Here is an 18,778-nt window from a genome sequence, read left to right as displayed (position 1 = left end):
TCATAAAATATAGTCAAAGCCCTAGCCAGTCAAAGTAATTGATACTTTAGATCAAGATCACCTGGAAGATTTTATACTGTATGGCGATGTTCCCATTTCATAATATACTCAGCAATATAATTATGATCTTTAGTACCGTCTATGTTGCAGGACAGTCACCTTGTCCGATATTTTTTTAGAAGTGTGAACATGGCCTATCAATGTAAATAAAAAAAAAAAAAAAAAGCATAGAATCTGCAGCAAACCTTGTGTGAATGTTTCTAGTTACATCTGATTCAATACACGCAACACCTGACCAAAAAAAAAAAAAAAGTAAAATGCTATATTTTCTAATTGATATTTGCACCTACTTTTGCCGTCAAAACTGCATTACAAAAGCATATTTCATGTGACCGCAACATCATGGAGTCACCGCCTGAATAAAACCTAGTTTTGCGCGTTATTTTTTTTGTTTCCATAATCAGAAACAAAACTAACAGTCTGATCTGCAATGTGTGATAATGCGTGGAAACACAGCCAAACCGAGCGCGTCAACATTGCTATGTGATTAGCATGGGGTATAACCAGATTTGTATTACCAATTGCATATCATAGCCAAAAGACTGTTTCCACATTCACAATGTGTTCCGAATGTGGTTAAAGCCACAACCTTGTTTCCCACCCAATAGTCGTGCAGTGTCATCAGTAATCTCAACACAACTACTGGCAAGGAAATGGGGACATGGTTTCAACTGCATTCCAGGCAAAGCTGACAAGAGGACAGTTTGGGCAGTGTTCCCACATGGCTATGAATGCATAACAAAAAGCTGCATATAACAAGGTCATTGGACATGTTAAGAGTTATTTAGTGACTGCTCATTTAAGAGCATATAGTCAGCTTATTTAAAAAAAAAAAAGTTCTGTCCAGAGTCCACCCGCCCAGCTGCACATATCAGAAATAGCCACATTGAAGCTATTGTTTATGCTAGAGACACTGCAAATGTTAACGCCATTAACAGCATTTCAGGACGTTCGATAAACATTTTTTTATGTGATAGCCTCTAAGAGGGTGAACTAAGCGGGTGAACTAAGCGGGTGAACTAAGCAAGTGTTATAGCATACATGTTAACTAAATGTAACAAGCTCCTTTAAATAGCACGTTAGGCACCTGATGGCCGCAAGCAGCAGGCATAAAAGTAACACATCTTAGTCAATTTGGATCATCTATTCTATACAGTTGACCTTTATTTAAATAAATCTGTAAAATACAAAACCACTAAACTACCCCAACAGTAAATGCTCACACAGTGAAAACTGTATTTTTTTTAATCCCCATGTGTTACATGTGACCAGCACCCAATATGTTATGTACAAGATTTAGACAGAACGCACAATGAATAGGGCCACCATACATTGTTAATCTGTACATTAACCCCTGACAAAACTAAGTCTCAATTTACTATTACGTGCAGAAGCTGTGCTAAGGCATAAAGAATCTTTATTTTTAAAATGAGTCATCCCTACGATACATATATATCTGAGCACATGTTAAAAAAAAAAAAAATTATATATAAACAGATAAAACTGACATTCAGACAGACAAGTTTAAGAGCAGCGTGCAGTACTTTTAGATGAGAGTCTGCAGTTCCCTAGCTCAGTATTTTTTCAGCCCAAATCCCACAGCAAGATGCTGTCTGTTGCTGTTTAGTGGAGGCGAGTGCCATACTGCAGAACTTGTGCGCTTATAATATCGGGGTTTGCTCTTATAAAACAGGTCTTCTAATTTTGGGCTTTCAATGGGGCCATACACTTTGTCCACATCTATGGGATGGTAGTACTGATGGCGCATTGCTTGGGCAAGCTGATTTCCTGCGAGCAAAGGAAAAAACAAAACAAAAACTAAGTTTGATATAACTATTATAAAGCACATTGAAAAATAGCTGACTGAACAGCACCTACCAGAGGCCCATGCTGGAATAGGCTTGCGAGGTTTACTTTCATCATCTGTGGAATCATCACTGTTCAAGTCCATACCATAGTCATCTGCATCGAATTTAACTGGATTTTTGTAGCCCTTTGGAGTCATCTCATAAGATTCACAGGCTGGGGAGTTCTGTGACAGAAAAGTTATTAAACAAATGTTTCCATGCATGTTTACATACAGACCACTGAGCAGCAATACAATACCACAAAATATGCATAGGATCATACGCGAACATGCCCTTAAACGTCAGATTCAAAGGCTATATTGGGTATATGAACTGTTTATATGCAATTTCAAGTGTCACGGTCATTACGAAAAAAAAAAAAAATAAATCAAAACTTGATATTGTCTCAATGACATGTCAAGTTTTTTGTAGTGTCAGTGACACTTTAAAAGAAAACAGGTTGTGACCAATTTGAGAACTCAAACACAATTTAAGTTTTAACTGAGATTGACTAAAATTATGCCACTTTACACTGTGCAGTTTTTATCATTGCCCCATACCTGTATATCCACAGTTACATTCAGTGTTGGGGCACTAACGGCTGCCTGTTTTTCCTTTGCAATTCTCTCCTGGTCTTCACGCAGTCTCTTTGCTTCCAGCATCTTAGCCTCCATTTCTTTACGTAATCTTTCTTGTCGCTCTTGTTCCAACCTCTCTTGCTGCTCCTAGAATTAAAAAAAAAAACAAACAAAAAAAAAAAACACACCACACAACCCAGTTACTTTAGCTAGCAGTATAGAAGACAGTGAGAAACGGAACCTGAAGTCTCAGTACTATGCCCACCTTTTTCTTCCGTTCTTCTGCCTCTTTGCGCTGTTGCTCCTTCTCTTGTGCTGCCCGCTCTAGTTCCCTCTGTAACTGAAGTGCTCTCTCTTTTTCCAAGCGCTCCCTTTCTCTAAACAAGTAAGCAGCATGTTATGCTACTATGAAAACTTTCATTTAACAATCTGTGCTATGTTGCGGCAGAATAATCACTCACTTTTCAGCTCTAAGACGCTCCTGCTCTTTTTCAGCTGCTAGCTGTCTTTCACGTTCCAGTTCAGCTTGCCGCATGTCCGCCATTTTTTTGGCCTCCGCAAGCTTTCTTTGCCTTTCCTGCTCCTCCTCTTCCCGCTTTTTCTGGAGAAGTTCCTGGTGTCTACGCTCCTCTTCCTCCTATAACATGAGTAAAATACAGATTATCTTCTGCTAAAGATTATAAGCTAACAGTTCAGCTTTTTCATTTGTGGTTGGTTAATGGTTTCTTTAAACACACCAGCTGTTTAGCTTTGAGTTTCCGAGCTTCCTCATCCTGTTTTCGTCTTCCCTCTACCTCCTCTTGTTTTTTAGCAGTTATTTTCTTTTTGGCCTTCTCCTCAGCCAGGCGGTCCTCTTTCACCTGTAAGTTAGGACAATACAAGGCAGTGAGCTGGCTGAACTTAAGGGTCAGTTCCAGTTTTTGACTAAAGAAAAGCTAATGCTAGTGCCCAAAAGTGCTGCAAGCTGTAATGTCTCTCTCCCCTACCTGCATGATAGACACCTGGAAGCAAAGTCCAAAGCAGGGTCAGGTATGGGGACGGAGGGGATGTTACAGTGTGAAGTATATAGTATATATTAAAAACATTGTTATTCCTTGACTTGAGTCTCAGCCACAGCTGCACTTCAGGAGCTCAGAAAAGCCACAGACTCCTTATAGTATAGAATAAAATAGAAAAATTATTTTCTTGGAGCACAGATATATGAAAGGTTCCAGGTGTAACCCTGACAACTCTCTAATATTAGTGTCAGCAGTTTGGAGTGTAAGTTGCAGCTGACAGATTCCCTTTAAGGGTAGACACACACTGGATCCGCAGCAACATCCGCTGCAGATCCCTTGCCTGTCATTTTCAATCAGATTGCATACTCACAGCGGGATTGACATCCTGCTGTGTATGTGACAGCCCCCCTCCGTCCGAAGCATACATTACCTGCTCCACGATCCAGATGAGCCCCTGAAGCAAGCCAGATCGTGGAGCAGGCAATGTATGCTTCGGCCCGAGGGGGGCTGTCACATACTTGCAGCAGGATGTCAATCCCGCTGTGAGTATGCAATCTGATTGAAAGTGACAGGCAAGGGATCTGCAGCGGATTTTGCTGCAGATCCAGTGTGTGCAAGTCTACCCTAAAAGAACAGCTAAAGAGTTCACTATAAGCAGCCATTTCTGACTGAGAATATGACTTGTGGTGGGCTCTTAACCTCCACAATCAGTGTTTGTTTCTGACAAGGTTTGTATTTTACATTACACAACTACCTTTTCACTCTTCTCATCTATTTGTGCAAATTTTTGCTCTATTTTCTTCTTTTTCTCTTCCTCCAACTGCTCCACTCTCTCTCGAGCCTGCAGAACCTTACGCAGGCGCTCTTCTCTCCTCCTATCATATAGATTTGAAAGATTAAAATTAAACCAAACAAGTTTCCTGCATACCTTGTGAAAGTTTTCTAGAAATCATAAATGTTAGCAATACTCACAACTTAAGTTCCTCCTGTTTGCGTTTCTTTCCCTCCTCTATTTTCTGCTTGCGCACAAGTTCTGCCTCCTCTTTCTTGCGGAGAGCTTCCTGCCGCTGGCGCTCCTTCTCCTATGATTCAGCAACAGGGATAACATTTACAACCAAACTTCTACCATAAACACACATTTCTCTAAAAGTAAGGATTCCTCCAATTGTAGTGAAAATACAGGAGACTTTGGATGTGCATAAGAAACCCACAGCAGAATACAGCTGTAGAAAAGTGCAAGACAGATTTATCCACACGCTATAGAAGAGAAAAAAATATTGTGCGGTCAAGTGCTATTCTTTGTAGACAGAACAAAAAAAAAAATGGCCACTTTCTTCCAGATACAGGTGTGGTTTGCAGTTAAGCTCCATTCACTTCAGTGGAACCAAGCTGCAAAACCTACACCCAAACTGGAGACAAGAGTGGTGCTGTGTTGCTGGATAACCCCTTTAATCCCACAGCATGAATTCTTTCTGCAAAATTTTCACTGAGGATTTGGGTCATTAAAAGTCTACAAGGTGATCTCTGCCAATGCAAAGATTCTCAATAACGTGTGGGTATACCCTTAAAGACAGAACTGTGCCATAACTAGTGAGTGACCAGCAACTCCCGCACCATAAAACGAACAAAAAAAACAGACTTCAAGTCACCAGTGACACCTTTAAGAGCTGATATTTACTTACTTCAGTCTGGAAATAGCACAAGACATGTGAACAAAAAAAAAAAAAAAAAAAAAAAAAAAAAAAAAAAATTGTACACAGTAAGTTGCTAGAACACTACAAATTAAAAAGCCCCTTCCTTTCCCAAACAAAACTACAAGTAGTAAAGGTCTTAAGTGGCATGAACGCCAGAATTTGCTACACAGATTTATTCATTAAAGAGGTTGTCCAGCGAAGATCTCTTTCAAATCAACTGGTGCCAGAAAGTTATATAGATTTGTAATTTACTTCTATAAAAAAAACCAAGTCTTTCTATACTTATTAGCTGCTGTATGTCCTGCAGGAAATGTTTTATTTTCAGTCTGACACAGTGCTCTGCTGACATCTCTGGCCGACAGGAACTGTCCAGAGCAGGAGAGGCTTTCTATGGGGGTTCATAAAAAAAAAAAAAAAAAAAAAACCCTGAGAGTTCTTGTCTTGGCCAGAGATGTCAGCAGAGAGCACTGTGTCAGACAGAAAATAAAACCTTTCCTGCATGACATACAGTAACTAATAAGTATGAGAAGACTTGAGATTTTTAAATAGAAGTAGATTTTTAAATAGAAGTAAATTACAAATCTATATAAAACTTTCTAACATAAGTTGATTTGAAAGAAAATGTTTTTTGCTGGACAAACCCTTTAATATATTGCATAACAAACAAAATATTCCCCTTACCGTTACCGTCCACTTCTAATTTTACATTAGTAACTGTCCAGCGTCCTTGGTAAATTACTCATGATTTTAACAGTGGATGGACATCATGACTCCCATACAGGTGAAGTATTCCCACCTCAAGACATTTATGGTGTTTTCACAAGCAACACTATAAAAAGGTGTGTGAAAGTAGTAAGTCCCACCTTAGGGGACACATCTTGAAAACCAGTAACCCTTGGCCCCACCCAAATTGCAGAGGCCAACATGCTGAAAAAAAGAGCCAAGTGTGGCGTTTCATGAAGCTAGCCTCACTTGCGTAAACGTTTCTTTCAATCCTGCGTTAGCATTGCAAGCTACGCTCTTTGCATATGCCATTTACAACCATCATCTAAAGTTACGTAAACCACATAACAGCCCACATTCAGCATCCTGCCCACCTTCGGCCATTGCAGGCAAACTAGATGAGGTGAGGGCATATTGTCCACATGTGGGGACAGCATTCAGAATTATGCATATCCTGTGGAGATGCCTTAAACAGCAGAGACGGTTTCCATTAAAGGGGTATTTCCAAGTATACAGAACCTGCACTGTAGTAACATACGGCAGGTGTTAAACAAGTGCAAGTCAATATTTCGGCAACCTGATAAGTTTCACATACCTTGGGGTCGACTTTGAGAGGAGTGTTGCGCTTTATAAAGGATTTCGCAAGAAGACTTTTGCCAATAGACCCAGGAGTCATCATTAGCAGTTGATTTTTCTGTACTGTATGCAGGAAAGTCTTCATATGAGCAGGAGGTGGCTTTATAACCTAGACAAGAGGGACTCCATTAAGCTGTAATCAGAATATGTGATTAAAAGGGAACCAATCAGCAGAATTGGGCTGATATGGTTCCCTGGAGCAATGTATAAAGCTCCCGCAGCAGCCGCAGCATGTAACGGTCGCAGCAGGAGCTTCAAAACAGGGAAAAATTACTTATTCCCCCGACTCATGACAGACACGGGCGTGGAAGTAGTCATCTGGGCTGCTCCCCACCCGTGTCTAGTCACAGCGCTCTGCCTGTCAGCGCGCTCTGCGGGATGACCATAACGGACCTCTCTGCCCGTCAATCATTCCCGCGGAGTGCGCTGACATGCAGAACGTGGTGACCAGACACTGGCGGGGAGCATCCCAGATGACTACTTACACATTTAACAACTTGTAAGAATTTGTAATTTGACAAACTAACTTTGCTTGGAGGACATGGGGGAGAAGGAGTCTTTTTCCTGGGAGGGGAGTTCACCTGCTCATCATTGGACTCATCAGATAGCTCATCCACAGCACGCTTATAACTCTTCCTTCTGCAACAAAGATAAGCAATTGATACCCTTTCATAAAGAACATACCAGTTTGATGTTTGCCTTGAAGGTGCCTTATAAAGACTTTGGGGCAGAATCATCCTCTGCGCCCTTGGCGTTTGCCATGGAAAAGGTGCCAAATTTCTCTGTGGAGTAAGCTTCGCTCTCCTGATGGGTGGGCAGGGCCTGTAGCAAGGCAGGGAGGAGACTGCCCCCCCCCCTCAATCTGACGTATCATTGTTTTCGCCATGGAAGAAATCTACACATGCTCTGGACTGCCAGATTTACAAAGTGGTACGTGCCACTGAGTAAAACCTGCTGGGTCAATGGGGGATAGTGCTTTATTTAGGATAATGCCCCCTTTGTATTTTGAGAGGTTCACCAGTTTTAAGCTATGTTCACACAACATGACAGCAGTCTATTGATAATGACCATGATCATTTGCGGCTGTCATTATAAATACACGGGCACCTTTGGCCATTAACCTCTTAAGGACATATGACGTACCCCTACGTCATATGTCCTCACTTGCACTTCGCCGTGCCCGCTAATTAGCTAATCGGAGGCAGCTGTCAAAGTTGACAGCTGCCTCCGATTACCGGAGGCAACGTTTCCCTGGGGTCTAGTGGGGGAGATCGCTCCTCCGGGACCTTGTCCCGGAGGAGCGATCTCAGTTACTGATGCCGGCCGGGGACGCGTCCAAGATGGCGCCGTCCTCGGCTCGGCACTCGTTCGTTTTCGGCTGCAGCAGCCGAAAGCAAACGAGTGCCGATCTCATGGATCTCTGCAGCATATCTATGCTGCAGAGATCTCAATGAGAGATCACAGTGTATGTACTAGAAGTCCCCCAGGGGGGCTTCTAGTATATGTGTAAAAAAAATAAAAATAAAGTGTTGTTAATAGTAAAAAGCCCCCTCCCCTAATAAAAGTCTGAATCACCCCCCTTTTCCCAGGTTTTAAATAAAAGTAAACAAATAAAACAAACATGTTTGCTATCGCCGCGTGCGTAATCGCCCAAACTATTAATTAATCACATTCCTGATCTCGTACGGTAAACGGCGTCAGCGCAAAAAAATCCCAAAGTGCAAAATTGCGCATTTTTAGTCGCATCAAATCCAGAAATTTTTTTTATAAAAAGCGATCAAAAAGACGTATATGGGCAATCAAGGTACCGATAGAAAGATCACATCATGGCGCAAAAAATGACACCTCGCACAGCCCCATAGACCAAAGGATAAAAGCGCTATAAGCCTGGGAATGGAGCAATTTAAAGGAACCTATATTGGTTAACAACGGTTTGAATTTTTTACAGGCCATCAGATACAATATAAGTTATACATGTTATATATCGTTTTAATCGTAACAACTTGAGGAACATGCATAACAAGTCAGTTTTACCCCAGGGCGAATGGCGTAAAAACACATTTCCCCCAAATAAAAGAAATGCGTTTTTTTTTTTCAATTTCACCACACTTTGAATTTTTTTCTGGTTTCGCAGTGTACTGTATGCAAAAATTCAGCCTGTAATTGCAAAGTACAATTAGTGACGCAAAAAATAAGGGGTCATGTGGGTTTCTAGGTGGAAAAATGCAAGTGCTATGACCTTTTAAACACAAGGAGGAAAAACCGAAAACGTAAAAACGAAAATGGGCCCCGTCCTTAAAGGGTTAAATGACAGCCTGTTCCTTAAGTGGGAACATAGGCTTAAGCAGTAATAAGTCATTAGAAGACAGTACTATAAACCCACTTACCTTATAGTTTGATCATCCAAATCAGGAACAGTATCTGTAAATACAAAACAGTGGTATTTACAACAAGGCAAACATTTAACCCCTTCTGGACCGGGACACACACACACTTTAGTCCAAGAATAACCACCATTTAAAGTCAATGACTTACTAGTCTCCACCTGTGGAGGCTCAGGCAGGTTTCTGATGGCAATCTTGTTACAGGCCCGTGTTCGCTGTGAACGTCTGTTTTCTGGAGCCTGAAAAAGTGACAGACATACATCACTACAGTTTCCTTTATAAAACATGACTGACATTGAATGAATGACAGTGTTTCCCCAAAAATAAGACCATGCCTTATATTAAAGAGGACCTGTCACCCCCCCGTGCCGGGGTGACAGACTCCCGACCCCCCGTTAGAGCCCCCTATACTCATCTAATCCTGCTTCTGGAGATGGTCGGGTGACGGAGATATCAGCCGCTGCAGCCCGGCGCGCGCACTGAGAGATGAGTCCAACACCCATAGAGAATGACAGGAGAGTCCAGCGCTCAGTCATTCTCTATGAGTGTTGGACTCATCTGAGAAGCGCGCGCGCCAGGCTGCAGCGGCTGATATCTCCCGTCACCCGACCATCTCCAGAAGCGGGCCCCGGCGGGATTAGGCGAGTATAGGGTGCTCTAACGGGGGGTCGGGAGCCGCGGCGGATAGTGGGGGGACAGCTTTACTTTCGGGTGGTTCCTTACTTTGGGCTATTTGGTAGATTAGTTTGTATGTCTTATTTAAGGTTGAAACAGATTTTTGAAGCCAAAGCCAGGAATGGATTTGAGAGGGGAAGAAATCTCAGTCTCCTTTATGACCTGTTCTGTTTAGTCTGTTCCTGGCTTTGGATTCAAAAATCTGTGTAAACGCACACTTACATTCCAAGCACAACAACAATCAGGTGTGCTGTGACCCCTCAAACAGTGCAACCAAACTGTTTTGGAAACCCAACATCAGGGGATATGAAATGCAAGTGGCTGTGCAACTATAAAGCGTAGTGTATGAACAATCCAGATCAAGAATCTCACAACCTATCATGCAAAAATTGCAATCTGCAACAGACCATACAACCTGCAATGTGGTGAAGCAAAACAGGTAGGGGTGAAGAGAAACCCGACGCATTGCAACGTCGTAGTTGCACAGCCACTTGCATTTCATATTCCCAGATGTGGGGTTTAAAAAAAAAAAAAAAAACAGTTTGGTTAAACTGACATAATGGGATTCTTTTGTTGTAAGGAGCCGCTCTATTCTACCCTTCAAACATAATAGATTCTGATGGGAGTGTCCATTGCAGATGTGAACAAAGATTAACATAGGTTTGGAAACACATTTATACATTTTATAATGACAATGAATTAGTCCTAGTGGTCTACAGAATAGTATGCAAATCAATTCAACGCAATACTTAAGTACTTTGTGTAGTTTCGCTCATCTCTAGTAGAGACGATGCACTAAGTTCCATTTAGAGAAACACTGAACACTCAGCATTTGACTCCTGGCGACTGGAAAAGATGAATGCAGCCCTAGAGTTGCATCCATTTTTTTCAGTCACCGGGAGTCAAATGCTGAGCAGTCTGAGAAGCAGAACTTACTGTACTTCCACACATCTCTAGTCTCTACAAACTCTAGTCTCTACAAAAATAGGTTTATTCCTTACCTCCTCAATGGGTTTGGTTGTTTCTGGTCTGTAAAACAAAATGATTAAAAGTGTGAAAAAGCATTAATCAAAAGTGTAGCGTTCACAAAATGTAAGTTCAAAAATTGTGTACATTCATATCAATACATGAAATATAGTTGCCATAAGGTGAAGTAGCTACATAAGTACGGTGCATAGTGTTGAAAGTAACAGACACCTAATGCTGAACTCCTGATTCTTTTCAGCCACAACTTGACACTTGGGGTGAGATTTATCAAACTGGTGTAAAGTGGAATTTTCTTAGTTTTCCCTAGCAACCAGATTCCGCTTTTCATTCCTCAGATTCTTTGAAAAATGAAGTGGAATCTGATTGGTTGCTAGGGGCAACTAAGACAATTCTACTTCCCACCTGTTTGATAAATCTCACCCTTAGTGTGGTATGTAGCATTTTCACTAGACAACTAATATGTATAACACATTAAAGTGAAATTGCTCCTACTTGATTTTCACTGTGACCTCTTCATCCACAATTTCAATGGAGCTCTGGTCTGCAAAGACAAAGGAAAGTGAATAAGAACTATAGCTTTAAAATTGATGGGGTCTCAGCATTTATAGCCCCAATGTTTGGCTAGTTAACTGCAGCCTATGGACATAGATGCCTTAAAGTTCCTATAAAGTTAAGGCATCTATCCCATCAGATAGATGAATGCCTTAAAGTTCAGTGATATTTAAACATTTCCAGCAGGGAGGAACAAAATAAACAAACTTAAAGGGGTTATCCAGCGCTACAAAAACATTTCTTCCACTTTCCACATTCTTCCAGAGACAGCCCCACTCTTGTCTCCAGTTTGGGTGGGGTTTTGCTGCTCAGTTCTAATGAAGTAAATGGAGCTTAATCGCAAACCACACCTGAACTGGAGACAAGAGTCGTGTTGTCTCTGAAAGAAAGTGGCCATGTTTTTGTAGCACTGGATAACCCCTTTAATAAAGCTGAGCAATAAACTGTCAGTTCAGCATTAGCGCTGGCAGCACTTACAACTCTTACAGCTGGAAGACGACATGTTCGAAGTTTTCTTCTGCGAAACTGACCGGCGGATTGATTTACGCACAGCTTCTCTTGTCATACTTTCACGTTTGCTAGCAAGAGAGTACTTGTGAGCCAGAGATGCTCTATGGCTTGTTGATCTCCGTCCAACAATACTGCGTCGGACAGAGCGGCGGTCAGATTTTGACCCTGTAGGGGTCACACTATAGTTTGACACTTCCAATGCTAGTTCCTCGGCAGCTTGTGCAGCAGGTTGAGGAGACTCAAGTGTTAGATCTATTGACCCAACAACTTGCGACTTGGGTGTGGAACTGTCAGCAATCTTTAATTTGCTTGCAGTGCGATCAGTTTTCTGAGGGGTGACAGGAGCTGTTGGTTCACTAGCAGTGACTGCTGGGGGAGCAGATGGAATAGGTGGTGCAGTAGAAGTTGGGATAACAGTTTCTATGGCAGGGTCTTTCTCCACAGAATTGGCCATAGCCACCTCTGCACTACGACGGTCCTCTTTAGTAATCTTCACCTCCAGTAGACGGTCATTGAGCATATTTGATGAGAGTTCTTCTAGTGGTTTCTCGGCTACTGGCATGCACATTATGCTGGCTTGTGCCTTGGCTCTTGTCATTCTCTTAGGCTGCTGCTCAGACTCTTCCTGAATGGATGTATCGAGTGGTTTATTCATATGTCTTGAAGACAACCTGCGTACTGATGTGCTCCAGCTGGCACTGCTTCTTCTCCTGGATAACCTGCAGAAACAATGCATTAAACACACAGGAATCATTTGTGGCTCTACTATTGCGATACCAGGAAACATGTTGTGGCATATGAATTTGTCCCAGCACTCCGTCATAGTTGCTACCACATTTACCTGCGTCCACCAGGATCTCGATTTTCATCTGGCACAATTGATGTTCTTTTCTTTCTACGTCTTTTCTGAGACGGCGTCTTTGGCATAAGCTCTGGCTCAGCAGTGAAATCACTAATGGCAGAAATAACGTGCATTTAGAAGTCATCATAGTAATATGCTTATAATGCTCTCACTATGCTAGGATGGATGATGAAAAGACAACAAATACAGGTTAGTGGTAATTCACTGAAGCACTTTGCTCACATGTCAGTAATCCTGGACATAATTGCGGACCGGAGTGGGTGGACCAGTGCTGCAAATACAGCCTGTATTATGGCTTGCCAGTATTTCTTGCAGCACAGACCATTCCTAGATCCATAGCAACTACAGATGTTTAAAAGGGACCATTGAAATCAATGGGTACTATACTGTCTGCAATTATAGATCCCTAATTGGAGACAATACTTGTGTAAAAGGGGTCTTCTTAAGCAGTTTGAAGTATTTGTCAGCAAATAAAAGGATTATATCAAATCTCCTAGATTTTCTGATTAGAGAATACTGAAACATTTTCTTTACAGTTTGTGATTTTTTTTTATATATGCGTTATGGGGAGAAGCTTGCATGAGCATTTGTTTAACATTTAGAGGATATGCTTTACATCAAGTCTCATGGACATAGGCAACAACAGACTAATTGTCTAATTACCAAACGGTAACATAACTGGGCATGACCTGAAAGCTTTAACTCACCTGCTGAACATCTTTCTGGCTGCTTCTTCTATTTCTTGGAGCCATACCATGTGCTTGCTTTCTATACGAGAAACAAAATCTTCTGTCTTGCGGACACAAGCCTGAAGAAGCTGTGACAGGCACTCCGGATCTGCCATGGTGGCACCTGTACATAAAGCAAGAATACAGCTTAGGCCTCATACACATGGCTGAATACTAGTGTCGTATGGAATTATAACGCTTCTTCCACACCAGTATGCTCTGTACATTTGTCAATTGTGCGAATGAAGTGCCCAGTAAGTATCACATTTATTCATAGTGCCCTACCTATATTCACCGCACAAAGCCCTGAATGACAAAAGTGTTCTATTGGCCATTAATATGTTCCAAAAAGAAAAAGTTGAGTCCAGCTTTCGGCCATGTACGTATGAATAGAACTTTATTCTTCACCTTATACCGTACACACACTGCTGCGGTGGTATTAAATGTCTATCTGCTCTAATATGTTTAAAGGGTTTGGGCCCCTAACATTTTCTGACCCATTTCCAGCATGAATAATGTACGACTGTTGACAGTTATAGTTGGATGACCCCTTAAAGTGATACTGTCATCCGTGATTACATGGGTGACATTCACAGTCTCTGCCACAACCGTGGCTGCGGCACATTGTAGATTTACCTCTATGCTGAAGGTCTGGGCCTCCTTTTTGGAGAAAACATGTAATCCTTGGTGCCACCGGGATGACAGTGTCACTGAGGCAAGGCTTCTCTGCTGCAGAGTCCCCAGCATCTTGTGACATTACACAATCCATGTTAAACAAGTGCCAGTCACATGGGAAAAAAGACTCAGCGGCTAGTGATTAAATTGCTTTGTGCCAAAAAAAAGCCCCAGACCAGAGGTAAATCTACAACGTGATGTTGCCGTGAACGTCACTCATGTAATCACAGGTATCACTTTGAGACAGTGTTCCCTAACCTGTGGCAAACACAACTCCCATCATACACACCTACCCACACTAACACCAAAGACAACAGTGGCTGATGCATAGTGTTCTGGACGTCTCCATCATCATTGGCGGCCATCATTTCTGCTCAGCATGAATCCACTTACATTAGTGATCAGCACTGAGGCCCACTGCTCCCTTGTCTTATTTTCAGGGAAACCCGGTACTTGAACAACATCACTAATGCAGTAATTTTGCCTAGTTTCACAGAGGACAATGCTCTAACTCATTGAGGTCATATTATTAGGGAATGGCTGCTAGAGACTGGGGGGCCTCAAATTTAGTCTCTAGACCTGAATCCCATAGAAAACCATAGAGTGGCCGTGTAGAGGCTCGTAACTCTGTACCCAATGATCTGAGGGCCGCCCTTCCAGAATAGTGGGATGCCATGCCTCTGGAGACAATTAGGCCACATTCACAGTATCTTTTCATGGATGAAATAAGGGGGAAAAAAAAGTAATCTTTTATGCACTCCATATTGTTCTCCGTATGTTGCGGATCAGGAAATTAAAGGTGTAGTCACCATGCTGCAATTGCGGACCGCATTTTTTTTTGCAGGATCACAATACCAAAACTAAGAAATAATGCTGGACATGTAATACCAAAATCACAGAATTTTTATTTATTGCAATTATTACATACATAAAAATGTATTAGAAGACATACATTACAGGGTGATGACAGCAACAACAAATCCCAAAGGAGGCAGGTAACTATAATATAGTAAAGTGCTACATACAGCATCTAAGACAGTGTGACTGGGCACAAACAGTTATATAAACAGGCAGGACTAACACAATGATACAACAATGTAAAGTGCACAATAGTCCCGCAGCATATGACCATGTGAAGTTTGAGTGACCAGACCTGTACCAAAGGGTAAGGAGGTATTTTACCAGGTACAGGTCTGGTCTCACCGACTTCACATGGCCATATGCTGCGGGACTATTGTGCACTTTACATTGTTGTATCATTGTGTGTAATGCAGCGTTTACACGGAACGATTATCGTGCGAATTTGCACGATAACAATCGAATTCGAACGATAATCGTATGTGTAAATGCTGCGAACGATCAAACGACGAGCGAGAAATCATTCATTTTGATCTTTCAACAAATTCTCAAATAGTCGTTGATCGTTCGCAAAAAATTCGCAGATTGTTCCGTGTGAAGTCGTCCGCCGATTTAACCAATGTGTGAGATATGCTTAAGCGATCGCACAACAAATTTTCCGTACGATATATCGTACCGTCTAAACGCTGACCGTTATGACAAAAAAACGTTACTCCAACATAGTTAATCGTACGATCGGGCCAATTATCATTCCGTGTAAACGTAGCATTATTCCTGCCTGTTTATATAACTGTTTGTATACATGAGTGCCCAGTGATGCTGAATGTAGCTAATCAAGCACTTTACTATATTCTAGTTATACGATGATGTCCACATATGTATCTGTTTCTCTGGATGATAGGCATGCACAGACTTGTTATACCACATGTACTGGAGATCTAGGCTTTTGCCCTTGCTTCAATCGATAGCTAGAGAATTAAGCAAATGCCAGATTACTTTACACTTATAGGTTGAGAAGATTATCTATACTGGACATTGACATATCGTATACATGCCTATTACTAGATATATATGTTTAAGAGTTCACTAATTGTTTGTTTGTCCATAATATAAATAATTGATATGATTCACCTTATTCTGGCATTTGATAGCTATGCTATCACCAGTAGTCCTACATACACAAAGGACTTGTTTATGTCACTTTGTTTATATTTTGTATACTAACTTTCTCTATGTTGATATTTTGTATAGATACCATGAAGAACCAGTTTGGATCAAAACATGTCGGTGATTTTATGAATTTACTACAATAAAATATATGAATTTTAATAAGAGCTGAAGGATTTGGGTCTTTTCTCTTGTGAATACCCCAGTATCCGGGGGCTTTGCCTTTGTGCTCAACATTTATTAAATGAGAGATATCTATATACACTGACTGGGCGCTGACCATGCAATATGAATTTATCCCTATATTAGTTACCTGCCTTCTTTGGGATTTGTTGTTGCTGTCATCAGCTTGTCATGTTAGTTTTATCAATTCTTATGTATGTAATAATTGCAATAAATAAAAAGTCTGCAATTTTGTGTTACACCCAGCATTTTTTCTGTGTTTTGGTATTGTTATATATGTTAATGCATATGGAGAGAAAGTATTGAGGTACAGTATATTTGGTAACAAATTTACAGGATCAGCAAACACTGATGAAAAATCCAGCGTGTGAACAAGGCCTAAGGAAGACTTGTACACAGCATGAGGGGTTACCAGGCTGTAAGGGAAGCTCAGGGGCACAGGACAAGTTACTGGGACAACAACACATCTTGTTGGGATATATCCACCATGTGTGTTGGCTTTTGTATCAATACATTATTGGAGATGAGGAAACCACCATTACACACACACATATATATATATATATCCCTCTATATGGTGTGTATGCAGGATGCAGGCAGGGGCTCTGTACTACTGACAGCCAGCATGGTTCCCTGCAGCAGCATAGCTATTACAAAGCCACTGTGTATCAGTATGATAGCAGGTACCGTACATCCTGCAGCCACAATACGGGGGCCACACGGTAACGTCTCTCCGTGTACACTGTGACCCGGCCCCGTGGGATGTCATTAGCGCTCCGGTACACGGCGGTGGCTGCAGACAGAAGACACAATATAACAAGTCTCCCCTCTCGGTTAGGCGGACAGCGCCATAACAGCGAGCCCTCACCTCTCCCGGGTCCGGTCTCACGATTCACACTGGCAGCTGTTATCCCGTCTCCCCGACGCTGGAGCTGCTCCTTCCTCTCCCGCCCAAACCGTTTAAATGGTTCAAATCCTAACGGCTATGGCCGGAGGTACGCTGACGTCAGTGGGAGGAGCTAAGGAACCATAGAGTCGTCTCGTCTGAAGGATAAAGCAGTGTGAAGAGAGTTCGCGTCTGTCACGTGACAAAGCGGTCTCAACATTCGTCCGGGCGTTTAGCCAATGCGAGCAGGGACCTGTCTGCGGATTACCTCATATATATATATATATATATATATATATATATATATATAATGTATATTCAGCTGGAGCTGCGGTTATATACCCACATGCTTTCCTTCTTCATGGTGTGAGGCGTTTGTCTCTCATCCGTGCATGTTTATAACCGCACCCCTTTTTCCCACATTTTTAGTGTCCACAGAAAGATTATCTGACAAAGATTTGAAGCCAAAGCCATAAACAGACTATAAACAGAGATAAGGTCATAAAGGCAAGCCTGAGATTTCTCCTCTTTTCAAATCCATTCCTGGCTTTGGCTTCAAATCTTTGTCAGATAATCTGTCAGATAATCTTTCTGTGTAAATGGACGTTAAGGCTCCATTCACACAAAGCGGACCTCCTCTCTCCATGCTGAAGAATGAACATGTCAATTCTTCAGCGAGGAGAGGGGAGGCGTGTGAGCCTCCCATAGATTGTCATTATGACAGGGAGGCTGGCTGGAATGGAATTCCGCCAGTTTTGCTCCGTGTTAACGGAGCCTTAGGGCGGGTTCACACTACGGACTTCTCGCGGACAACGTCCGCGGAATTCTGTCAGCTGTCCGCCCGCACGGGCACGCGCTTTTCCGCCGGCTCCATAGACACCATTCTATGGGCCGGCGTATTCCGCGATCCGCTGAAAGAAGTGACATGACACTTCTTTCAGCGTATAGTGGAATACGCCGGCCCATAGAATGGTGTCTATGGGGCCGGCGGAAAGGCGCTCAGATGTGTGAGCGGACAGCTGACGGAATTCCGCGGACATTGTCCGCGAGAATTCCTTAGTGTGAACCCGCCCTTAGTGTGAAATATGTGGCAAAAATCTCAGGGTCACGTCACCTAGGCTTCTGGCGCTTTACCTGGGTTCACACTATGTATATTTGAGGCTGTATTTGTGAGGCTGTATAGCAACCAAAACCAGGAGTGGATTGAAAACACAGAAAGGCTCTGTTCACATAATGTTGTAATTGAGTGGATGGCCATCATTTAATGGCAAATATTTGCTGTTATTTTAAAACAACGGCTGTGGTATTGAAATAATGGCCGTTATTTACTGTTATATGGCGGCCATCCACTCAATTTCAACATTGTGTGAACAGATCCTTTCTGTGTTTTCAATCCACTCCTGGTTTTGGTTGCTATGAGGACCTGACATGAGGACCAAATACAGCCTCAAATATACATAGTGTGAACCCAGCCTTATAAATCTGTAAGAACGTCCCCCCTGCAATTCGGCAGAACAGGGCACAGATCCTCGTGGGGTCCCGCAGCCACTGGTGGTTTCTATCTAACTTTTTTAAGCATTTTTCTGTCATAAAAGAAAAAAAAAAACAGTAATTGGTAGTTAAGACTTTTAAAGGGGCACTTCAGAGACTAAAAAGTAGAGTTTAATACATTGCTTTAATACAGTTCCACTACTTTGTAATATAACTTTTTAAAAATAAAAAATATGTGTGTATATATATATATATATATATATATATATATATATATACAGTGG

General features: G+C 41.9%; 1 protein-coding gene across 2 annotated transcripts; it reads right to left on the bottom strand.

The window, feature by feature from the left end:
• Positions 1-1,204: 1,204 nt before the first annotated feature.
• INCENP (inner centromere protein) lies at positions 1,205-17,126 on the bottom strand. Of its 2 annotated transcripts, none has more exons than XM_069965716.1 (18): positions 16,986-17,126; positions 13,214-13,358; positions 12,486-12,596; positions 11,612-12,363; positions 11,075-11,123; positions 10,597-10,624; positions 9,072-9,159; positions 8,924-8,957; positions 7,118-7,175; positions 6,496-6,645; positions 4,456-4,565; positions 4,238-4,358; positions 3,223-3,345; positions 2,947-3,122; positions 2,751-2,862; positions 2,468-2,632; positions 1,939-2,092; positions 1,205-1,848 (listed from the first exon to the last, which is right to left on the bottom strand). In XM_069965716.1, the coding sequence occupies exons 2-18, from the start codon at positions 13,348-13,350 to the stop codon at positions 1,634-1,636; spliced, it is 2,583 nt and encodes an 860-aa protein (XP_069821817.1). In that variant the 5' UTR covers positions 13,351-13,358; positions 16,986-17,126; the 3' UTR covers positions 1,205-1,633. The 2 variants fall into 2 exon arrangements, with proteins under 2 accessions (XP_069821817.1, XP_069821816.1); XM_069965715.1 differs by having other exon boundaries at positions 7,064-7,175; positions 16,986-17,125.
• Between the last annotated feature and the right edge of the window lie 1,652 nt (positions 17,127-18,778).

This window comes from Dendropsophus ebraccatus, chromosome 4 (genome assembly GCF_027789765.1).
Source record: "Dendropsophus ebraccatus isolate aDenEbr1 chromosome 4, aDenEbr1.pat, whole genome shotgun sequence".
NCBI lineage: Eukaryota > Metazoa > Chordata > Amphibia > Anura > Hylidae > Dendropsophus > Dendropsophus ebraccatus.
The sequence above is the reverse complement of the archived record's forward strand: the minus strand, read 5'-3'. Positions and strand labels throughout refer to the sequence as shown.